At 48.1% G+C, this 25,479-nt stretch overlaps 1 protein-coding gene across 1 annotated transcript in view; it reads left to right on the forward strand.

Annotated features, from left to right (window-relative positions):
* The first annotated feature begins 768 nt into the window (after positions 1–768).
* Positions 769–25,479, forward strand: part of ankrd55 (ankyrin repeat domain 55) — a 144,404-nt gene continuing 119,693 nt past the window's right edge. Inside the window, 1 exon segment of the mRNA XM_085965946.1 lies at positions 769–1,255. Coding sequence (XP_085822072.1) covers positions 1,216–1,255 — 40 coding nt within the window. The 5' untranslated portion in view covers positions 769–1,215.

The raw sequence follows: 25,479 nt of genomic DNA on the forward strand, positions 1-25,479 counted from the left end.
CCTTCGAGTCTCGGAATTATTGAGGCACATCACTTTTGAAAAGATAATGGGGCAGAGAGGAATATAACTGCTTGGTACGGCGTCTCTGTAAATTTCTGATGGTGTCTCCATTCTTTAGTACAGAAGCTATTTGAGGAAAATCAGAAATGCTACAATTGCACAATGATATAAAATGTTTTCTTTACATTTCTAGTCAAAGACAGTCACTGTCTGTAGCCTGAGGCCTATGGTCTTGGTCTGAGGCTTGAGAATATAGGGACAATGTATAAAATATATTATAGGATGTGGCAAAATGTGTTGCATTTTAACAAGTTTTTTCCATTTATTCTGTTAATGTTAATAACTAAATGTAACTATGTATATTTTTCTATTTCTGCTTTATATTAGTCATTGAAAATTTACAGAGAGTAATTTCCCAAACTGTTATAGGTACATACCCTGACAGCAGTACAGGTATTTCAGTATTTTAAAGGGTCACAGTACGGCAACAAAGCAACATTTCTCAATTTTTGCAAGGTTACAGGTCATTTTTAGCATTCTATTTATTGCTTCACTTATTCCTCAAACAGATGAGAGCAGCACTCTTACATTATAAAATAATAAGTAATCAGGAATCATGTCACTACTGGTTGTTTTTCACCAACTTTTAAACAAGCATATAATATAAAACACTGATAAAATAAACATCCTTCCTGGCACTTCAATATATATGTATTCTGTATACCCAAAGTGCATTGCCAGATTGCACATGCTCAGTTTGGATATGCAAACCCTTGTTCACAATAAGATGCTTCTGTTTTATTTAAGGAAATATTGCTGGTGCTGCTTTCATCTGCATCTTTTTTGAGCAGCAGAACCCTGTTGGCTGTTTCTTGTCCTGATGAAGTGATTGTTGAGCAGTCTTACCAGCATCACCAGAAGGAACATCTGGGTATTCTTCAGACCAGATACTATGTGAATTTATTCAATAAGCTCAGCTGTTCCCATCAGATATAACCCTCCAGTAGCAGCCTGTAGAAAACAACTTGTTTCAGTGATAGGTGTAGGCCAGCACTGTTATTCTCCTCGACAACCAGTGGCCGTAAAGTGATTTATTCCCCAACATATTGCTTGACGACAGCTGTTATTCTATTTACTGCAGTCTCTGATTCTCTGCTTGAATGAAGCACTGGAGATGACATTTTCTTGCTCCAATTTTAAATAATGAGATAGAAGATGGATTTTAGTTCTTCATCTGTTTTTGATCAGCACAAAGGTATGGTTATTTTTGATCTGAATTAAAATAATAATGTGCGCAATTTTGTTTAGATTTCTAGAGATGTACAGGGTTCAGAGCCATCTGTGCTTTTTTCAAATAAAAGTAGCTGGATTGACAAGCTGTGTCTTTAAAATATTGCATATGTTGATATTTCTTACTTCATCTGATGTGTTTTTGAAATAGAAATACCAGTTTTTATCTTATTTGTATTTGTTTAATATGTTAAAATCTGAGCTTTAAATTCTGGTAGTGAGTATTCTAATAATAACCTGGTCATTGCACGTTATAGGAAAAGCCAGTCCAGGCAGTTAAACAAGGGTAAATGTTTTAACTGCAATCAGGCTACAAATATTACTGTATGGAATTCTACTGTTCAGACTCACAACTTATGCATTTTACTACAAATATATCCAAATTAATAAACTGACCCATCTTTGGAAAACCAGACTGATAATTAGTAATCTGGGGAGTCGGGTGGTGAAATTAGAATTTATTCTATTTACTGTAGTATTCTTGATATAAATTTGAAAAAAATTCGGTGTTATTCTGCATTATCTATTACAAATGGGAAGTACATTTATATATTTTATTACCAATATTAATTTTGAGAAGATACAAAAAGAAAAGTAAACAATTGGCATTTGTTTTCATTAATTGTGAGGAATTTTGTGCTATGGATATATTTATTGGCAACTGTAATTTGGACTGACACCAAGATCAAGAATGTAACAGGATTTTTTTTCAAATTTATCTCAAGAATACTATGAATTCATCAGTTTTGTGGTTCTGCATATTTTTCTTATTTTGTGCCATCACACACACACAGATGCTAACTTTTTTTAATATACAATTTTGTGCTCCTCAAGGTAAAGGCTATTAGTACTAGAAAATGCACACTTTCCAATTCAGGGCCTCAGTGTTAGCATCAAGCACTTCCAAGTCAGTTTTAGAATGGATAGATACTCTGCCCTTGTGATGTGTCTCAACCATAACCTCAAGAGCACACCTTACTGCACCAGTCTAACATTTCTTCATTTTCCACACCAACCATCCTCTCAGTTTACGTGCCAATTGGTGCTGAATTAGTTCTGTGCTATGGGCCAAACTTGTTTCATATACAACCCTTGCAGAAGGCAGAAAATTTAATCTACCAAGTCTAGACTGAATTTGAACTTGCATACCAGAAGTGAGCAACTAGCATTTAACTCGCTGTACCACCTATTCCTCAGTTGCCAACTTTTCAAGTTGACATATCAGTCTTGCAGCTCCAAGTAATGTTTGTAGAGTGGTTTCATTCACACAGAGTGTCACATATTAGCACTACTAAGCATGAGATCAGATATTATTCAGGGGCATGATTCAGGGTGTATTTGTTCTTTGATACATACAGGCGTATTTGAATTCATCATTTGAAATTTTCATGAAGCATGTTTATTTGCAGTTACTTATGAAAGTAAAAATGCATGCAAAGAGCATTTAGGAATCAAAGGTTAAATCATTTCACTTTGGAGAGACAGCAGCTGCCAGAGAGAGAGAAAACTGTGATCTCTTCCGTCTCAAAGCTGAATTGATCACATATGGACAAAGTGCACCATCCAGTTTATGTGCAATCAATAATTTGTGAATATATTGGTTAGAGACCGTCAAAGACCACCTACTCCCATCTCTATAACATTGTCTGCCTCTGCTGCTCCCTCAACCCAACTGTTGCTGAAAACCTCATCCATGTCTTTGGCACCTCCAGACTCAATTATTCAAATACTCCCCTGCCCGGCCTCCAACCTCCATAAGCTTCAGCTCATCTTAGCTGCCCGTATCCTATCTGGCACCAAATTCCAGTAACCCATCACCCGCGTCCTTGCTGACCTACATTGGCTCCCGGTCCTCAATTTAAAATTCTCATCCTTGTGGCCTTGCCCCTTCCTATCTCTGTAACTTCTTCCAGCCCTACAACCATTCACGCTGAACTCTTTGTTCCTCTGAATCTGGCCTTTTGTGCAGACTTTGAGCCTCCATTGGTGGCTGTGTCTTCAACCTGAATGGCCTAGCTCTAATTTTAAGATTATGTCCCCTCGTTCTTAATTCCCTTACCAGAAGAAATAATTTAATATTATATACTTTATGGTTTGAATTTTGCAACAAATCTCTTACGTGAAACCTTCTGAAAAGCCTTCTGAAAATTCATACTTACACTAACAACAACTTGCATTTATACAGCACCTTTAACATAGTAAAACATCCCAAGGCGCTTCACAGGAGTGTAATCAGACAAAAGTTGACCAAGCCAAAAAAAGAGATATTAGGACAGATGAGTAAGAAGTAGGTTTTAAGGAGCAGCTTGAAGGAGGAGAGAGAAGCAGAGAGGTTTAAGGAGGGAATTCCAGAGCTTAGGGCCTAAATGAGTGAAGGCACGGCAGCCAGTGTTGGGGCGAAGGGAGTGGAAGATGCACAAAAGGCCATAGCTGGAGCAACGCAGAGTTCTTGGAGGGCTGTAGGACTGGAGCAGATTACAGAGATTGGGAGGGGCAAGGCTATGGAGGGATTTGAACATGAGATTGAGAATTTTAAAATCGAGGCGTTGGTGAACTGGAAGCCAATGTAAGTCAGCAAGCACAGGGTGATGAGCGAACAGGACTTGCTGGAAGTTAGGATACAGGCAGAAGAGTTTTGGATGAATTCAGGTTAATGGAGGGAGGAAGCTGGGAGGCCAACCAGAAGAGTATTGGAATAGTCAATTCTGTCAGTAACAACAGCAGAGTTGAGGGTTTCAGCAGCAGATGAGTTGAGGCAAGGGCAGAGACAGAAGATGTTATGGAGGTGCAAATAGGCGGTCTTTGTGATGGAGAGGATATGGGGTCGGAAGCTCAGCTAAGGGTCAAAGAAGACGCTAAGGTTGTGAACAGTCTAGTTCAGCCGGAGACAGTGGCCAGGGAAGGGGATGGAATTGGTGGCGAGGGAACAGAGTTTGTGGCAGGGTCCAAAGACAACGGCTTCGGTCTTCCCAATGTTTAATTGGAGGAACTTGCACCTCAACCAGGACTGGATGTCAACGCAGTGGCAGTGATGGGCTTGGGAGGGGTCGAGAGAGGTGGTAGTGAGGTAGAGCTGGGTGTGGTCAGCGTACATGTGGAACGTGATGTCATGCCCTCGGATTCTGTCACTGAGGGGCAGCATGCAGATAAGAAATAGGTGGGGATCAAAGATATATCCTTGGGGGACTCCAGAGGTAATGGTGCTGGGATGGGAAGAGAAACCATGACAGCTGATTCTCTGGATGCAAATGGAGAGGTAAGAATGAAACCAGGTGAGGACAGTTCCGTTCAGCTGTACAACGGAGGGGAAACATTGGAGGAGGAGGATGTAGTTAACTGTGTCAAAGACTGCAGATAGGTCAAGAAGGATGAGGAGAGATAGTCAATGCAGTCATAGTCACATAGGATTTCATTTGTGACTTTGATTAGGGTCATTTCAGTGCTATGGCAGGGGCAGAAACTTCTCTGGAGAGTTTCAAAGATTGAATTTTAGGAAAAATGGGCATGCATTTGGGAGGCAGCATCACATTCAAAGACTCTGGCAAGAAAAGGGAGGTTGGAGATGGGGCGGTAGTTTGCAAAAACAGAGGGGTTAACATTTACTCCATTCCCTTTATTGATATATTCTGGGATTTTCTCAAAAAAATCAACTAAATTAGTCAAGCACAACTAGCCCTTCACATAATGCATACTGACTGCTCATCATTAGCCCGTGCCTTTCTAAGTGTTCATTAATTTCATCCCGTATAATGAATCTAAAAGTTTACCCACAGCCGAGGTAAGACAAATTGGCCTATAACTTTGTGGTTAATCCTTTTCCCCTCTTTTGAACAGAGCTGTAACATTTGCCATAATTCTCATTTCCAAATCTTTTAGGATATTATGGTTAGTGGCTCGGCTATTTCCTACCCAACCTTCTTCGCTATTCCAGGATGCATACCAGCTGAGCCTGGAGACATTTCCATTTTTAGTTGCATTAACTTTCCCTTTGAACAGTTGTCTCTAGTATGCTATCGTCTCTAGTAGTAGCTCTTCCGCATCTTCCCAGGTACTCCCACTGTCCATTCTCACCCTCCTCTATAAAAACTTATGTAAACCACTTCTTTAACATCTCTGCCATTCCCTCACTCTCAAGCACAACAAGACCCCTTTCATCCTTAATTGGACCAACATCTTATTTGGCTATTCTCTGCTTTGCATGTGCTTATAAAAGCCCTTGCCATTTCCTTTTATGTTGACTTGTAGTCTTGTTTCAGACTATCTCTCAGCCTACCTAAATTCTTGCTTTGCTTTCTTTCTCTACTTTTTATATTTCTCATTGTTTGATATGTATAATTTACATACAGATGGATTCAAAATGTTTAGGGGTAGAAAATTTAAACAGGAAGAAGGGGGTAGCATTGAATAAGGGAGGGTCTGAAAGTTATCAAAAGAAATTTAGCTTGAATGATGGGAGATTTGAATCAAGTCAGTGAAAATCTATGTCCCAAAGTGAAGGAAGTTTACAACTAACAAGTGATGTGAAATTTGTTCATGAAAATAAATTAGGAAAAGATTAAGGTAATAATTGGGAGAAATTTTTATTACATTAAATTAGAATGCAATGGAGGTTGGGACCTTGCAAAAGATCAGCTCATGGAACCAAATGCAAGATTACTCGTCATGCAACATCCTTACAAGGGCGGGAAAGTGCCATGCTTAATCCAGTATTCAGCAGTAATTTTGAGATAATGGAAAATATATAGTTAGGGGAGCATTCAGGACATGAATAATCAAAATTCATTAAATTTGATATTATGTTAGGGTAGTAATAAACCATAATAAAAATAACATCTAGCAGTTTCCAGTGTTGTTTCTGGTGATTAAACTGAGGGAAAAATAGTTGTTGATTAAAATTATTTGTTTTCATCACCAAGACTAAAATTAGGACTGAATTTCTTATGAAGACCATAATTAAAATAAAAGCAAAATTTGAGATAAAGACATGAGATGAAAACTAAAATAAATTCTCGGTCTAAAACAGCACTGGTCAGTGGTTTACAACCTTTGGAACGGATATTGAAATAGATGGGATGAAGCCCAAAAGAGGGAAGGTGAATGAACAGATTTGATATCAATATTTCACACAGAGTGTGGAGAATGTTTGGCATGGACAGCTCAGGGAGATGACTGAGGCTGACAGCATAGCAATTTTGAGGGACTTGGATAGGTATTTAGTGAGAAAATTAACTGAGAAATAGACAGTGGACTGTGTACAATATTTCTGGTCCTTGTATGTTCCCATGTTCCTAATGTACTTTTAAGGCTTAGCGAGTTGTGTGAGAAGTGAAACAACAGTTATAACATGTTTTGCAACATTAATTTGAAAAAGAAATTGTTCATATTTTTAATTTTCTTGTTTACAAAAAAGTGATCCTCGGAATTAAAACTCTAATTAGCTTGACATCTGTTGCATAAAAAAATTGGAATCTAGTATAGATAAAACTATTGAAACACATCAAAGACAATAGAGCCAAACTAATGGAACTCTGCTCCTGACATGAGGCCTTGCCACTAGGACCACGTCAGGAATTTGGCACCATTCTCCCCATGATTTCCAAATGGATGGAAAATCATGGGGACTGTGCACCTGAATTTTCGATATGTACTCTAGTTGGCAAAGTGCCATGTGAGGAATGCAATATTGTAAAATAAGTCCTAATAATTTCAAGGTACGTGAAGGAGTTTTTAGGCTTGATTATCCATGATCCTGCTTCACTGCAACAACTATAGCAGAACAAGAATTGTACCTAGCCAAGGGAAAGTGAGACTAACCTCACTAGAGTTTCCAGAGTCCACACTGACCAAGCGTTTAAATAAATCAAGTGGGCACCCATGCCAGCATTGGTGCATCTTCGCAGGCTAGAGGGAGAGGGGACAAAATACCATGTGGCAGCAAATCTGGCAAGATCAGCTAAAAATTGCTGCAAAAAGTGGCATCGACTCCCTTTAGAAAAGGACTCATTTAAATAGTGCAGGCTGTAATCTTCAGGAGTCTTCCAGGCTGGAACACCGCTGTAGGCCCCACTTATGCTATTCCACTGACTGATCGCCAGTATCTCGTCAGCATCCATTTCACTAGTGGAGCAGAGGTGGGAGCAGCAGAAAATCAGCACCATCTTGCCAGTCCCTCCTTTTTGAACACCAGGGGCTAGAAATTCAGTTGGTTGCGCCAGCCGTTAGCGCCTTAGGAGGAGTAGATGTCGAGCGCTAGCCGCTTAGCGCCCGGGCGCAGCGCGATCTGCGCCTCGCCCCAACTTCAGTAGACATTTAGCGCCGGCGCAAAGTCTTTGCGCGCGCTCAGCTGCGCGTGCAGATCATGACGTCATTTCCTCGTGCAACGCCCTTTGTGCGCCCACAACCGGAACTTCAGTCGCGCCGGCCCATTGTGCGCCTGGCGGCCCTCGCGACTGTTGAGTGGAACGGTGCTCAGCCGATGCGGGCCGCAGGGAGCGCAAATTAAAGGGCACTTCACCTGCACTATAAAAGGCTGCCATTTTGCAGCACTCATTCTTGTGAGACGGATCTTTGGAGAGAGACCAAGGTAGAGAGCTTACTGCTTTGGCCCAACACTAGGACAGGTACTTCTGGCTTCAGGCCACAGCTTTGCAATTGTCTTTGCCTTCATTCATATCTCATTGTTTGCCAGCATATTATGGGGGCTGCAATGGGTGTCAACGCTGGCTTTCACAATTACATCCAAAGGGCTCACAGACGCCGTGAGAGAGTGCGAGCCCTGGCTAGACGGAGAGGGGGCAACAGGCGTCACCAAGGGAGGCCTTACCCACCCAGGATCTACCGCCAGCAGTTCTCCTATCTCAACATGTCTGACGACCAGTGTGTTAGGAGGCTGCGATTCCGAAGGGAGGTGGTCACAGAGATCTGCCAGCTGCTTCGGAGAGATCTGCAGCCACAGCTGAGGTGCAGGACGTCTCTGTCGGTGGCAGTGAAGGTGACGGTGGCTCTCAACTTCTATGCCACCGGCTCCTTCCAATCCGCTGCTGGGGACATTGCTAACATCTCCCAGTTCGCCGTGCATTGCTGCATCCGCCAGGTGACCAATGCCCTTTTCAGAAGGAGACGTCAGTTCATCTCCTTCCCCATGACCCTGGACAAGCAGCAACAGCGTGCAATGGGATTTGGAAGAATAGCGCGCTTCCCCATGGTGCAGGGCGCCATTGACTGCACGCATGTGGCTTTGCGGGCACCTGTGGAGAATGCCGAGGATTACCGCAACCGGAAGGGCTACCATTCCCTCAACGTACAGCTGGTGTGTGACCACAGGCAGCTCATCCTAGCTGTCAATGCCCGCTTTCCAGGCAGCAGCCACGATGCCTTCATCCTGCGACAGACTACTGTGGCTGACATGTTCCAGGCACAGCCTCAGCCACGAGGATGGCTTATCGGGGACAAAGGCTATCCTTTTTGTACCTGGCTCATGACCCCGCTCCGCGCGCCCAGGACCCCTGCTGAAGAGGCATACAACGAGAGCCATCAAGCGACCAGGAACATCATCGAACAAACAATTGGCGTCCTGAAGCAACGGTTCTGCTGCCTGGATCGTTCAGGCGGAGCCCTGCAGTATTCGCCGGAGCGAGTCTCCCATTTCGTGGTCGTTTGCTGCATGCTGCACAACCTGGCTATCCGCAGGACTCAGGCATTGCCACCACAGATTGGAGCACCACCTCAGGAGGAGGAGCAGGAGGAGGAGGACCAGCACAGGAGGGAGGCACAAGGTCCAAGGGCCGCCCGTCGGCGGCTTATTGAACGTAGGTTCTAGGCCCCCTCTCAGGGAATGGCTTGTGCCAATGAAAGAACATGAATGCAGCCGCTCCGCAAGCTCTCAGCCGGTCAAGGCAACAAAAACTTCAAAGTTCAAACATGGACAATCTGATTAAAGAAAATTGTTTATTCCACAAACTCTGTGCCCTTCCCACATGACAAACAGAAACAGAAAAAAACCCCCAAAAACAGTCAGACACATAACTCGCTCCCACAACCTGGCGAGGATTAACAGAACAGTGAAACAAAAAAGACCGTCATCCTCGGCCTTCATAAAAACAAACACAACATCCTCGGCCTTCATAAAAACAAACACAACATCCTCGGCCTTCATAAAAGCAAACACAACATCCTCGGCCTTCATAAAAACAACACATTTGCCCACACCTTCTACTTTTTGGCCCGCGAGGGCGATGCCTTGCGCATACTTGTGCGGCCCCTGCCCGCCCTGCTGCTCCTCCTCAATTGGAGCCCAGTGGCTGCAGCAAGGCTGGGGGAAGGCTCCTGAGGGGCACATGGTGAGACGGCAGATGCCCTTGGGGGTCGGCCTGCACGAGCTCTGGCCCTCGAGGGGCCGGCTGGTGACTGCTGCAGCTGTGGCTGGGCGGCATCAATGTGTCCAGCAGCTGGTGGCAGCTGCACTGGTGGAGTGGCAGTGTCGGCTGCAGGAATGGGGGCAAGCTGGCTGATGGCAGGCGCTCGCTGGTCGCCTGATACAGTGGCAGTCGCCCGGGCCAGCACTGCAGCATGCGCAGCAAACTGCTGAAGGACAGCCCGCTGGGCTGCTGTAGGGCGGCGGGTGCCCTGGCGATGCCTGGCTGATGCAGCCAGTGTGGCACCAGTTAGTGCCCGTGCTGCCCTGGTCTGTGACCGCATAAGACCAGCCAGTGACTGGACGGCACGACTGAGCACTTGGGTATTCGCCGACTGTGCTGCCCCGAATTCCTCCACACTCCCAGCCAGTGACTGGACGGCACGAGTGAGCACTTGGGTACTCGCCGACTGTGCTGCCCCGAATTCCTGGAGACTCCTGGCCTGGGCCTGGACGGCACGAGTGAGCACTTGGGAACTCGCCGACTGTGCTGCCCCGAATTCCTCCACACTCCGAGCCAGTGACTGTATGGAGTCAGGCATCCGTGCCACTACCCCCATGAGCTCCGTGTGCCTGCGCTCCGAGTCGACGGCCATTTCCTCTAGGAGGCGCACCTCCTCTGCGCTGACCGTCGCAGGACTGGAGGCCGCACTCACCCTCTGGGGAGAAGGCCGCCGAGCTTCCCCACCCCTCCCGCGTTGCTGCAGGCCGCTGGGCCCAGGAACTTCACTCTCCTGCGACCCTTCCCCCAGGCTCCCCTCCAGGGAAGACGTGTCCCCTACATCGCCATGGGCTGCCGCGGCTGAGGGTGCCACTGATGGGCCGGCTACCTCTTCCTCCTCCTCCTCCTCCTCTTCCGAGGGGCTGTCACTGGCAGCTTCAAGGCCCGCCTCCTCACCTGGCGTCTCACCATCTGAAAGCAGGAAGGCACAAGAGTAGCTTTAGAGTGAGGACAGGGCGTCAGCGAGGGAGGCATGAGTGGTGCCATTCACCGCATTGGTCGGACAGTGGCAAAGGATGTTGATCTGATGCGCAAGTGGAACGAGAGAGGTCCAAAAGGTGATGTCCTTACCATTGGTGCCCAGAACAGGGTCGGCATCTCCAGTGGCAACGGGGCCAATCACACGGACTCCCATAATGCGCTCCACGCGCTGGTCTAGGTCGGTGAGCTCTTGGTGCTGAGGTCGGCCTCCACCGGTCGCAATCTGGCTACGCCTGTTGTTAGCCAGCTTGGCCTGCAAGAGAAAGGACGGCCTCTAAGTACGGTGTGTAGCCCTGATCTTGTCTGCACTGCCTCCCATGGTCGAATAGCTTGGATGGTGTGTAGCCCTGATCTTGTCTGCACTGCCTCCCATGGTTGAATAGCTTGGACAGTGTGTAGCCCTGATCTTGTCTGCACTGCCTCCCATGGTCGAATAGCTTGGACAGTGTGTAGCCCTGATCTTGTCTGCACTGCCTCCCATGGTCGAATAGCTTGGACAGTGTGTAAAGTGCAGAATGTGCAATTGATGTTCATGCCAGTCCCATAGCTGCTGGATGAGGGCTGGCCATTAGGGCTTTCAGGTCCCTTTGTCCATAATGTGAGGTGCACATGCAAGGATGAGGAGGACACTGGAAAGGGTACTCACCCTGACAATCCGAGTGAGGTCGTTGAACTTTTTCCTGCATTGTACAGGATTCCTGGCAACCACACTGTTGGATGTCACCCTGTTGGAGACCTCCCTCCAGGCTTTGCGGTAGACGCTGGGCACCGGCTTCTTGCCACTGTCAGGGAACAAAACATGGCGTCTTCGCTCCACTGCGCTAACCAGCAGCCTCAGGTCACCCTCGCTGAAGTGCAGCGCTCTCTCCCGGGCCTTCTGCATCGTCCTGGGCGGTGAAGAGTTGCAGCAGCAGTGCTCAGGCCTAGGTGGAGGGCTGCAGTGTCCAGGGCGTGGCAGCCAAAAAAATCGACCCTTCCCCCTTTAAGAGCTGGCCGGCGCCAGCGTGTCTGCCGTCAATGAAGAAATCACCGTACCTGCGCTGCGCCCGGCCTCGGCGGTATAGCTCAGCACCGCCGGCTTAGCGCCTAAAGATAGTCGTGCATCGCCAGTTTTAGTGCTGCAGCAACCTCTTAGGGCGATGCTACTGAATATCGGCGAAGTGGCCTCGACTTTGCGCCGGGTACAAACTTCAGCGGCCGCCCGACTTTACCGCCCCAAAAGTGGCTATACTGAATTTCTAGGCCAGGCCTCTAGGAGGAGGACAGAACTTCTGCTCGCTCCTGCCCCCACAGGTAACTTGTGCAGTCAGATCTTCAGGACAGAGACATGGGGGGCGATTTTCTCAGCCCCGAGGAGGTGGGTATGGAGGCAGGACTGCTGGAAAAGTGGCAGAATTTGGGGGTGGGTGGTAAACCCGCCCCCATGCCCTCTTGCCAGGAGGCAGGAAGCCGTCCCGCCCCGGGTCCCGTCTCCTTGGAGGCGGGAAGGGATTAAAGCCTATTAACTGCCTGTTAACAGGTAGTTAACAGGCAGAAAATAGAATTATCCCCATTTTTCATCCTGAAGTGCGGGCTTCCCGACCTGGGGGAACCCCGCCGGGGTGTAGGAGGTGAGTAGGAGGTCTGCGGGGGTTGGAGCGGTCTGAAAGTGCGATGTAGGGGTGAGTGATGGGTGCAAGTGTGGAATGGTAAGTATGTGAGGTGAGTGTAAAGTGTTAGAAAATGTTAACTTACCTTTGTTTCTACCTAGCCTTCAGCCGTTGTGGAGCCGCAGTCCCCGACATCTCCATTGTAGAGATCACAGACTGGCTGTTGCATCCTCCGATACAACAGCCAGCTGATTTCTGCAAAGTAGAAAGGTTTGATAGGTCCTGAACACAAGGACTCATCAAACTACACAGAATGTCAGTGTTTGACAGCTTCACAGAGCTGTCAAACGTTGACATTTCTTCTTTCAAAAATTCTTGACAGATGACACATCATACGTTGCCGTGCTCTATCACTGACTTCCCCCGAATTGGCCTGCTGAGGTCAATCAGGGAAAAATCCTGCTGGTTGGCCAGAAGCTGATGGAGGCGGGACTGAAACCCGACAAGTGGGAGTCCCGCCTCCAAAAGCTTCCCATTGAGATAATCACCCCCCAAGGGAGTTACTGGGTCCTGGTCCATTCCCCCCACCACCAAGCTCCACCTGCCAGACATCCGCCCCAAAGAAATTAAGGGCTATTACAGTCAATGAAATTCTTTGAACGTGATAAAGTGGTGGATATTAATCTTTTTAACTTTCAGAATACTGTGGCAAAAGCCAAACCTCCTGAAACAAAGGATAAACAGGCTAATTGATAAGAAACAAATAGCCCATGATCTGAATTTATTTTAAATAATAACTTATTTATGCATGCAGTCATTGATTTGTATAATATACAGGCACCAAGGCCGAGATTTTCCGGGGGGTCAGTGGGCGCGATCGGTGGCGGGTTGGGTGGGAAAGTTTTTTTCCCCCCAGTGGGTCGGGACCCTGCTGCGAACCCGCCGCCATGCGTTTTCCCTGATGTCAGATCTGTCAGCGCTAAGCAGACCCAATACGCAGCGGCGGGGGACTCAATTCAGGTAATTATGACCTTGTTTAGAGATGATTAAGAATACATTTGAGCTCACCTTTTGATTTTACATGCTCACCCACAGGGTCCTCGCTGATCGGGGATCACGTCTAAAGCTGAGGCGGGAGTTCAGTGGCCATTCAATCAGCTGTTGAGTTGACAGCTTCAAATGTACAGTAAAAGCTCCTACCTGACAGAGATATCTTCCCTCAGCCACAAGCTCTTCCACACTGCATTTCCACAACAGATGCACCATGCTGCAAGTCTTTACACAAGTCTCCATCCAGTCTGACCTCATTACCTTGCTCACCATTGACAGATTGCTTCTGTCGTCTCTACTTCACCTGCCATCTATTCCATCAGCATGGGTGCCCTTTATACTCTCTCACCTTGGTCCTCAGAATCCCACCACAATCAGCCCCAACACCAGCAGTGCCAGGCACACCAGCAGCACCAACAACACCAACCTTCTCCGCAATCAACTGATGCTGCACAGGACACAGGGCATCAGCACCCGACCACATTGCTGCCCGGGAGACCAGGGATGGCCTCACCATGGCCAGATTTACTTCACTTGACGCTGTACACCCTGGCTGCCACATGATGCGCCAGGTTGGCACCACCCCACACCAACACCACAAAGCATCCCTACAATGCCCAAGCCATTCCTTTCATACTCATCACCATTGCGGGGGGTACTGTTATGTCTCACTATTCACTACAACTCACTAAGCCATTTCCAGAGGTGCACACAAATCTGTCCACAAACACGAAGTGTTGAAAATAAAGGTTTCAATGTTTGACACCACATTAGCAGAAACTTTACATAAACATTACATAAAACACCCAAGTGCCTACCCTTGTACGTTGTTAGTTGGTATGATTGCACTAGGATGAGGGTGAGTGTGAGGGGTGGCTAGTGAGATGGGCTTGTCATAATATAGATAGAGAGGGATGGGTGGAGGTCCAAGATAAATTGGTGTAAGGATGTGCAAGAGTAGGGTAGGGAAGGCAGAGTGATGGGAGGTGATGAGAGGCACAGCAGAATGAGTCTGAGTGTGGCTTTGTACTAATGTTTTGTGATCTACTGAGATAATTAAAATGTTTGCGGCACTGCACCCAGGTCCCCTGACCACATCCCTGCTTGTGCCCTCCTGTGCAATGTGCAACCAGGCTGTGTTGATCTCCTGGGGAGGTCTCTTCCACCCATGGGAAGAGAAGAGGACCTCCCTCCATAAGCATATGGAGGGAGTCATGGGAGAGCCTGGGTGCAGCCCTGCACATCTGTGCAGTGATTGTCAGTGTTGACAGCACCTCAATGCTGTAGAACACTGACAGCACAAATGTCAAAATAAATTTGGACTTGGTCCCTTTAAGGAAACTGGCTGATGACACATCATCAAATGATGTCACCAGACCCGCTTCCTCTTATTGGCCAGGAAACTTGCTGGGTGGGCTTAACAAGTCCAATCAAGGTAAATTCATTTCACACAGCGGGGTGGAGCCAGCAGCGGGATTGGGACCTGCCGCCAATGTCGCCCACTATGGACCCACCGAGGTTATAAAATCCCAGCCCAAGTGTGCCAAATACTGACTCAGTTGAAGTCAAAAAACAGTTAATGACAGCTTGGTAAAAATAGGATAATATAAGCTGGGGGTAGGAAGAAGATGTAAATGATCAGATGATGTTCTGAAACAAGTCTTTGATGACATGCAGGATTACCTTGCTCCCACATGCTTGTGTTCTTTAATGATTCAAATTATGCCGAGAGAGTATGAAACATATGTCTGCGTACATGTAAAAATGACACTATGTTAGTAGTGTTATTGGAAGTTTCAGTTTTATGGCATTATTAGTGAGCGATACCATTTGTAATTTATTGTCATGGTAATTTGTTTTTATTTCAATTTTCTAGCTTCAGATTAGTAAAGTCAGTATCAGTCTTTTCAATAGCAGTGCGCTGAAATGTTTTAATAGATATAAGTCTGCTCAAATTATTGCTGGTGGTAAAGGCTTAGGCTGTTCCAAACTGTTTCCATAATTGCTCACTTTCCCAGTCTCCATAATGGGACAATATTGTCCCTTTAGCCTTCCAGATGAACAGAACAAAACTATTTTGAACGTGTTGCTTTCAATTGATAAACCATTGCATTTACAAGACAGATAGGTGTACGGCAACTTTACAGAAGATAAAAATGACTGAAGATAAACATTAAACCAGCATTAAATGGCGGGGTGATGTGTTTTGGATTATAGGGTGCAAAAGACAATCAATCTCATGGATACTGGGCAAAGTAATCATCAGCAATTCATCTTACTGAGGCTAAAGCTATAAACTGACTATAATCTGGATTTCACCAAAACAACAGCATTTTTTATAAATGAGTCAAGACGTTTGTGATAAAGAGTTTGGAATAAGGTTTGACTGTAGTTTGATTTTTATGAAATCACCGAATTAGACCAGTTTAACACTGAATACTGGACATCACAAAGCAATAAGTAGCCATGCTGCATCAGGAACTGAACGGTACAATCATGCTAATTTCCTGCCATCTACATTAAACCATTTGTATTATCCTTTATTAGATACCATCTTAATGCAATTAATCTACATAAATTAAGATAGCTGTTTATCACCTGCTATTTACATATTATTTACATTCATATTTATAAATTCATAATATGTATAATATTTATATTTAGAATATGTTTCAATTTACATTATTTGACCTACTTTGGCTGTTTTGCACAATTAATAATTACTAGTTGATTTCCTGTAGCATTGCTCATGGACAAAAATGTGTTTTTCTTCGTGACTACTTATCTGTTTCTTTCTCACACTATGGGGGCGATTTTGTGACTGGGGGCGTGTTGGAGGCAGGATTGCTGCTTGGCGGGTCAATGTCCCACCTCCATCGATTTGTGGCCAACCTACACTATTTTCCCTTGATTGACCTTGTTAAGCCCGCCCAGTGGGCTTAGCCGACCAATTAAGGGAAAGCTGGTTGCAGAGCACGTCAGCGTATGATATTTCATCTGTCAACATTTTTTGACAGATGAATTGTCATCGTTTGACAGCTCTGTGAAGCTGTCAAACAGTGACATTCTCTGCAGTTTGATGAGGTCTTGCATACAAGACCTCATCAACCTTCTTCCTTTTACAGAAGTGAGATGGTTGTTACATATGAGAATGCAACGGCCATCTCTCATCTGCAACACGGAGGTCCGAGAGTCACCGCATACAAACCGACTGAAGCCTGCAGGAAGAAACAAAGTTAAGTACACTTTTAAAAACAGTTTGCACTTACCTCAGATACTCACCTCTACACTCCTGCACCCATCACTTACCTACTCACCACACCTTTGCATCCACCACCCCCCCCGACCCCCGCAGACCCAGTACTCGCTGAGCTGAGCTGGCGGGTTTTGCAGCCTTCAGGAAACCCGCACTTGTGAGGGCAAAAAGGGGATAATCTTATTTTCTGCCCGTTAACTACCTATTAACAGGCAGTTAATAGGCTTTAATCCCTTCCCACCTCCAAGGAGACGGGGCCCGGCGCAGGACGGCTACCCGCCTCCTGGCAAGATGGCATGGAGTCGGGTTGGGTTCTGCCATTTTCCCAGCACCTTCATACCTGACTCCCCAGGGCTGGCAAAATCGCCCCCTATAATTCTTTCTGTGACCTTCTCTCTGTCTTTGTCTATTCCTCCCTAAATTTTGCTTTTTCTCTCTGTATAAATGCAAATTTGTTTGTTAATTTATGTACGGCTCTCATACACCTTCTTCACTGTATCCAAACCACCGCAGTGGTCATGTGGCCCTTATCACCATATCACACTGTGGCTTCTACACCTCTCCTCTGGCACCAGGAGGAAAAGTGTCATCTCCAGAGACTGGCCCGTATATAATTCACTTCTGTGCAGTACTCAGGGAGTGCTGCACTGGTGGAGCTGCTGTCTTTCGAATGAGACATTTAACCAACGTCCCGTTTATCCTCTCATGCCACTATTCGAAGAAGAACAGGGGAGTTCTCCCAGTGTCTAGGCCAATATTTATCCTTCAACCAACATCACAAAGAGAATAATCTAGTCATGTATCTCAGTGCTATTAGGCCTCATTCTCCTCTGCCAAAACAACCCACTACTCCAGGATCATCCTGGAGAGTAAAGATAATCTTTGGCTTCTTTTCTATCCTACTGGAACCTGTAGAACTGTAGCCCAGCAAAATTCAGCACCTTCAGGAAGAAAATTAGGTGGGAAAAAATGTTAAATGACCATTTCCTTAAATCCCCTCCCTTGCCCCATCCACCCTCACCTTCAACAAGTGTGAGGAGCTCATGGACTCTCCATAAGCTTCAAATGATCCGAAGCTCTTCTGCCCGTATCCTATCCCGCATCAAGTCCCACTCACCTATTAAGGTAAAGTAATAAAGGATAGTATCCGACTGAAAACAATGGCATATAAAGTAGCCAAATCTAATGGGAGGATAGAAGATTGGGAAGCATTTAAAAGCCAGCAAACAATAACTAAAAGATTAATTAAGAAAGGGAAGATAGATTATGAAAGTAAACTAGCAAAAAATATAAAAACAGATAGCAAGAGTTTCTACAGTTATATAAAAAGAAAAAGGGTGGCTAAAGTGAATGTTGGTCCCTTAGAGGACGAGACCGGGAAATTAGTAGTGGGGAACATGGAGATGGCAAAAACGCTGAACAAATATTTTGTATCAGTCTTTACAGTAGAGGACACTAAAAATATCCCAACACTGGACAAACAGGGGGCTATGGGGGGGAGGAGCTAAACATGATTAAAATCACTAAGGAGATGGTACTTGGTAAGATAATGGGACTTAAGGCGGATAAATCCCCTGGACCTGATGGCTTACATCCTAGGGTCTTGAGAGAAGTAGCGGTAGGGATTGCGGATGCATTGGTGGTAATTTTCCAAAACTCCCTGGATTCAGGAAAGGTCCCAGCAGATTGGAAAACTGCTAATGTAACGCCCTTATTTAAAAAGGGAAGTAGACAAAAGGCTGGAAACTATAGGCCAGTTAGCCTAACATCTGTGGTTGGTAAAATGTTGGAGTCCATTATTAAGGAAGCAGTAACAGGACATTTGGATAAGCATAATTTAATTGGACAGAGTCAGCATGGTTTTATGAAGGGGAAGTCATGTTTGACAAATTTGCTCAAATTCTTTGAGGACATAACAAACAGGGTGGATAAAGGGGAACCAGTGGATGTGGTGTATTTGGACTTCCAAAAGGCATTTGACAAGGTGCCACACAAAAGATTACTGCACAAGATAAAAAATCACGGGATTGGGGGTAATATACTGGCATGGGTGGAAGATTGGCTATCTAACAGAAAGGAGAGAGTTGGGATAAATGGTTCATTCTCGGGTTGGCAATCAGTAACTAGTGGTGTTCCACAGGGGTCAGCGCTGGGACCCCAACTCTTTACAATCTATATTAACGATTTGGAGGAGGGGACCAAGTGCAACATATCCAAGTTTGCCGACGATACAAAGATGGGAGGGAAAGCAGTGAGTGAGGAGGACATAAAAAACCTGCAAAAGGACATAGACAGGCTAAGTGAGTGGGCAGAAATTTGGCAGATGGAATATAATGTTGGAAAGTGTGAGGTTATGCACTTTGGCAGAAAAAAATCAAAGAGCAAGTTATCTAAATGGAGAGAAACTTCAAAGTGCTACAGTACAAAGGGATCTGGGGGTCCTGGTGCATGAAACACAGAAGGTTAGTATGCAGGTACAGCAGGTGATCAGGAAGGCCAATGGAATCTTGGCTTTTATTGCAAGGGGGATGGAGTATAAAAGCAGGGAAGTCTTGCTTCAGTTATACAGGGTACTGGTGAGGCCACACCTGGAATACTGCGTACAGTTTTGGTTTCCATATTTAAGAAAAGATATACTTGCTCTCGAGGCAGTTCAGAGAAGGTTCAGTCGGTTGATTCCGGAGATGAGGGGGTTAACTTATGAGGAAAGGTTGAGTAGGTTGGGCCTCTACTCATTGGAATTCAGAAGAATGAGAGGCGATCTTATCGAAACATATAAGATTGTGAGGGGGCTTGATCGGGTGGATGCGGGGAGGATGTTTCCACTGATGGGTGAGACTAGAACTAGGGGGCATAATCTTAGAATAAGGGGCTACCCTTTCAAAACTGAGATGAGGAGAAAGTTCTTCACTCAGAGGGTAGTAAATCTATGGAATTTGCTACCTCAGAGAGCTGTGGAAGTTGCGACATTAAATAAATTTAAAACGGAGATAGACAGTTTCCTAGCTGATAAGGGAATTAGGGGTTACGGAGAGCGGGCAGGGAAGTGGACGTGAGTCTAGGTTCGGATCAGCCATGATCCTATTGAATGGCGGAGCAGGCCCGCGGGGCCGTATGGCCTACTCCTGCTCCTACTTCTTATGTTCTTATGTACCCCTGTCTTCGCTAACTTATATCAGTCCCCCAATTGCTCAAGTTTAAAATGATCATTCTTGTGTTTGAAATTCCTTCATGACTTTACTCCTCCCTATTTCTGTGACCTCCTCCAGCCCTCAAACTATCCGATTTTTATATTAAAGGTATTATATACATGCAAGATGTTATCTCTCTCTGTGATTTTTTTCTATTATTCTCTCTGTATGTCTCTCTGAATGGCAGTTAGACATTTTGCTTTACTATGGAGCCAATTTATCTCTTACTTTTATTAAATTCCAGGGTATGTAGGAAGATGGCAGCCAACATGTACCAGGTTAGAGATGGTAATAACAAAATCGTATTCTTCAAGATCCCAAATATAAACCCTTATAATTCAACATTCAGTTTTGTCCATTGCATATGACAGTTTAAAAGGAAAATTTAAACTGCAGTAAGTATCTGATGAGATGCTTCTTTTGTATCTTATCAAAGCTAATTCAATTTGATCAACTCCTTCACTTTTTTTTGGTGGTGTGCCATTTTTATGTTCCTCCCAGTGGTGCCTAAATCTCCTGCAAAAATCAGGTATTTCGCTGAGATTGATTTCCCCAGTAGCTGGGGAAGATCTGTGCAGACCATCGCTAAGAAGGCTTCTTTGTTTTTCTATGCAGGAGCATGTTTTTCAGCCTAGGTTTTAGCCATTTTTGCCTCTTGAAGCAATATTTAAATTGGCACCTGGGGTAGTACTGCACTCAGAAGGATGGCAGAAAACCACTTATCTGTTAGTGCGCACTGCCTCCAGTTTTCTTTACTTTCCAAGTTGGCAACCAACTTTAGAGACGCGGATGGTGTCAAACTGCTAAAATAAAGATGCTATGAATTTCATTCCTTCATTTTACACTGGCATTTGGAGGTAAGAAAAGTACTGAAAATAGATGAAATCTGACCTCCATTCTGGCAATATAAATCAAGTGAAGTTCTCGCAGTGGCTAAATGAGTACATTGCATGTGTGGTACTAAGCCATACAGACCAGAAGGTTCCATGCTGTGCTAAGTTACTAATCTCAACTGGGGCTGCATATGGATTGGTATAATTGGTCTTGATGCTTCTGAAGTAGGGAGGGAAATATTGGCCAGTGATTCTTGCCGGAAACATGTGCATGTAGACACTGTGTGAAATAGGATTAGGCTTGGCTGTGATGCCCTTGCCAACAAACAGTGTCCAGACTTGCACATGAACATTGGCTACTTAGGTGAAGTACAAGAGGACTGCCAGCGACTGTGGAACCTACTCCAGCAAGAGTCAGTGGCTTTAGGAAAGAAGGGAAAGGGGGGAGGAGGGGGGATTAGACAGAACAAAAATAAAAATCAAGTAAATCATGTTTTGAATCTGTACCATTGAAATTAGATCCACTTCTAGGGTGGGTTTCCTGCCAGTGCTGATAAAGATGCACATGTAGGAGTCTACGTACTCCTAGCAAAAAATACTGAACTCGGAGAGGTTCAACAGAAAAGGATTAATTGTTGAGGCTGCATGCTGAACACAAAATGGAGTCAGAGACTACACCAAGTACAACTCTCTTTCATCAGTGCACAGCTTCGACTGCCCCTCCCCCGCTCTGGGCTTAACGATGTTGCAGATCGAGTTTCTTAAAGGTGTGATCCTTCTTAAAGGCATGGCGCCTGATTTATAGTCTACGGACCGGAAAGCGGATTGTGTCCGTTCTGTGATCGGTACGCCACACAGCTCCCCCCAGAATCCGCTAGTAGGGAGTGTACGAACCGGCGTGGCAGCTTGCTGGCACGGCCGGAACGGCTCTTGGCGGTTGGTGTCGGGAGCGGGGCGGTCGGACGCATTGGGCTCTTAGGCGGTCTGCCCCGTGGTGGGGGTTGGCCCACTTGAACGGGTTCGTCGGGCTCTAGGTGCGCCAGCTTGAGCCGGTCGACCGACACCTTGTCAGTTCTGCCGCCCACTTCGAGGAGGAAGAACTTGTTCCCCGTCTGGAGTACCTTGTAGAGTCTGTCGTATGGGGGCCGTAGAGGTCCTCAGTGGGTGTCATGGCGCACGAAAACAAATTTGGCCATGTGCAGGCTAGGTGGTACGCGGGTTGCTGGTTCGCCGTGCCGGCTGGTGGGTACCGGAGCGAACTGTTGTGCTCGGTTGGCGAAAGCGCGGCGTTGCTGGTCAGCGGACCAGGGGGTCGTGGCGGTGGGCAGGAACTCTCCGGGTACGCGCAGCGGCTGGCCGTACATGAGTTCCGCCGCTGAGGCTTGCAGGTCTTCCTTGACCGCGGAGCGTAGGCCGAGTAGCACCCACGGGAGGCGGTCGATCCAAGCCTCGTCCTCGAGGCTGGCACGGAGGGATGCCTTCATGGACCTGTGGAATCGCTCGCACAGTCCGTTGGCTTGGGGGTGGTAAGCCGTGGTGCGGTGAACGGCCACCCTGAGGTTTCGGGCGATGGCGGCCCACAGATCAGAGGTGAACTGCGGGCCTCTATCCGACGTCATGTTGGAGGGGACGCCGAACCGAGCGACCCAGGTACCGATGAACGCCCTCGCGATGTCGGCGGTGGTGGTGGACGTCAGTGGAATGGCCTCGGGCCAGCGGGTGGTACGGTCCACGATTCTCAGCAGGTGCGTGTGACCTTGTGATGGCGGCAGGGGGCCGACGAGGTCGATGTGGACGTGGTCAAACCTTCTTTCTGGCACGGTGAACTCCTCGAGGGGGGCTTTGACGTGTTGGTGGATTTTGGCAGGCTGGCGAGCTATGCAGGATCTGGACCAGACGCGCACATCTTTGCGCAGGCCACGCCAGACAAATCGGTTGGCCACCAGTCTAATGGACGCGCGGGTGCCAGGGTGTGAGAGGCCGTGGACGATGTCGAACACCCGTTTTCACCAGGACGCCGGGACTACGGGGCGGGGTTGCGCCAAGGAGGTGTCGCATTTGACTGTGACGGCGGACGGGCCGCAGGCGACGTCGGTCAGTTGCAGCCCTGGGAGGGTTGTGGGCGCGGAGAGCAGATCGGGGTCGGTGCGTTGCTCCGCTGCCAGTTGAGCATAGTCCACTGCCAGGTGGGCACCGTGGACGGCGGGGCGGGATAGGCAGTCGGCCACCACGTTGTCTCGGCCGGAGACGTGCCGGATGTCCGTGGTGAATTCGGACACCGCGGCGAGCTGGCGTTGTTGCCTGGCTGACCACGGGTCCGCAGATTTCGCCATCGCGAATGTCAGGGGTTTGTGGTCGACAAACGCAGTGAAGGGGTGGCCCTCCAGAAGAAATCTAAAATGGCGGACTGCCAGGTACAGTGCGAGGAGCTCGCGGTCAAAGGCGCTGTATTTGGCCTCCGGGGGGCGCAGTTGGCGGCTGAAAAAGGCCAGCGGTTGCCAGGCCCCGTCGACCCACTGTTCGTACACGGCGCCGACCGCGTGGTCGGAGGCGTCCGTGGTGAGGGCCACCCTGGCGTTGGGCTGTGGATGAGCGAGCATGGTGGCGTCGGCGAGCGCCTTTTTGTCAAGTCGAAAGCAGTCAACATGTCCGCCGACCACTCGATCGCCATTCTGTCTTTCTTACCCCGGAGGGCTTCGTATAGGGGCCGCATGAGGGAGGCCGCTCCGGGAATGAAGCGGTTGTAAAAGTTGATCATCCCCAAGAACTCCTGGAGGCCTTTGATGGTGGTAGGCCGGGGGAACTGCTGGACGGCTTGCACCTTGGCGGGCAGGGGAATGGCTCCATCCTGCGTGATGTGGTGGCCAAGGAATTCGATCCTGCTGAGGCCGAATTGGCACTTGGCTGGGCTGATGATGAGCCCGTGCTCACTGAGCCGCTGGAACAGGGTGCGGAGGTGCTCGATGTGTTCCTGCTTGGAGGAACTAGCTACCAGGATGTCATCCAGGTAGACAAAGAGGAACTTCAGGTCCCGGAGGACCGAGTCCATGAGCCGCTGGAAGGCCTGGGCCGCGTTTTTGAGGCCGAAGGGCATTTGGAGGAACTCAAATAGCCCAAAAGGGGTGATTATGGCCGTCTTGGGAACGTCCGTGGGGTGGACTGGCACCTGATGGTAACCGCGCACCAGGTCGACTTTGGAGAAGACTGAGCGGCCGGCCAGTCTAGCCGAGAAGTCTTGAATGTGCGGTATGGGGTACCGATCCGGCGTGGTGGCGTTGTTTAGGCACCGGTAGTCCCCGCAGGGGCGCCATCCCCCGTCGGGTTTGGTGACGATGTGGAGTGGGGAGGCTCAGGGGCTGTTGGAGCGGCGGATGATGCCGAGCTGTTCCATTGTGGCGAACTCGGCCCGCGCGATCTCCAGCTTGGCCGGGTCCAGCCTGCGGGCGTGGGCATACACCGGTGGGCCTGTGGTGGGGATGAAGTGTTCTACCTGTGCTTAGCAACCTTCGCGGAGAAGGTTGGGTTGGTGAGGGCTGGGAACTCAGCCAGGAGTGGTGAGTAGTCGTCCGTTGAGTGGGCGCGGCACTGCCACGCCATTTCGGCGGGTTGGGGGGGGGCCATGGCGCCCGGGACAGGTGACATGGTGTTCATGTCCACGAGGCGGCGCTGAGGCATGTCGACCAACAGGCCGTGGGCGCACAGGAAATCCGCACCGAGGAGCGGGGAGAGCACCTTGGCGGTGATAAACTCCCAGTGGTAGCGGCGGCCTGCGAGGTCGATGGTGACGGTGCGGGTGCCGTACGTCCGGATGTCGGTGCCGTTGGCGGCAGCCAGCGCAGGGCCGCGGCCGCCTCGCTGGATCTCGAGGGCGGACGCGGGGATGATGCTGCACTGTGCGCCCGTGTCACATAGGAAACGGCGTCCGGAGGCGCTGTCCGTAACGTACAGCAGCGCGCCTGCTTGCCCCATGGCCATCATGTAGGCCGGTGTGGGGGCGGTTGGAAACGTGCAGGGATGGCTGCAGCGGCGTGCCCGTGCGCCGAACCGGGTATGGAAGTAGCAGTAGCCCTGGGTCGGAGGGCTTTGGGGACGTGGGGGCCTGGGGGGCCTCATGGCCGAGCTGTGTGGCCGCGCGATAGAGGGTGGAGCGCGCGCTGACGCTGCGGATGCCAGGTCGGGGGTGACGGCGTGGTTGGAGCTGGCGGACAGGAGCTTATCGGCTTCGTCGGCCAGGGCCTCGAGGTCCGTGAGGCTGGATGCCACGATCGCCGGGCGGATGCTGGGAGGTAGTTGGCGGATAAAGAGCGTGCGGAAGAGGGAGCCGGGCGGTTTCTCGTCGGTCAGAGCAAGCATGTGTGAGAGCAAGTCTGACGGCGTGGAGTCACCGAGGCCCGGGAGGTCGAGGAGGTGGCAGTTGCGCACAAATTGGGAGCCTGTGAATTTTTTAATGAGCGCGGCCTTGAGATGTGCGTACTTGCCTTCCTCCGGAGGGTTTTGTAGTGTTGTCCAGACTTTCGTGATTGTGGAGCTGCCCAGGGAGGCAAGGAGGTAGTCGTACATCGTTGCATCGGCGGTGATGCCGCGGAGTCGGAATTGTGATTCGGCTTGAAGGAACCAGGCGGTGGCCAGGTTCTCCCAGAACTCCGGCAGCTTCAGAGAAACTGCGTTTGTGTCAGCCATGGTTACGCTTAGGAGTCGTCCTGAGCGTCGGGGTCACCAATGTAGGAGTCTACGTACTCCTAGCAAAAAATACTGAACTTGGAGAGGTTCAACAGAAAAGGTTTAATTGTTGAGGCTGCATGCTGAACACAAAATGGAGTCAGAGACTACACCAAGTACAACTTTCTTTCATCAGTGCACAGCTTCGACTGCCCC

Source organism: Somniosus microcephalus, chromosome 2, assembly GCF_052327205.1.
Source record: "Somniosus microcephalus isolate GS21.2 chromosome 2, FLI_Smic_1.0, whole genome shotgun sequence".
Lineage (NCBI taxonomy): Eukaryota > Metazoa > Chordata > Chondrichthyes > Squaliformes > Somniosidae > Somniosus > Somniosus microcephalus.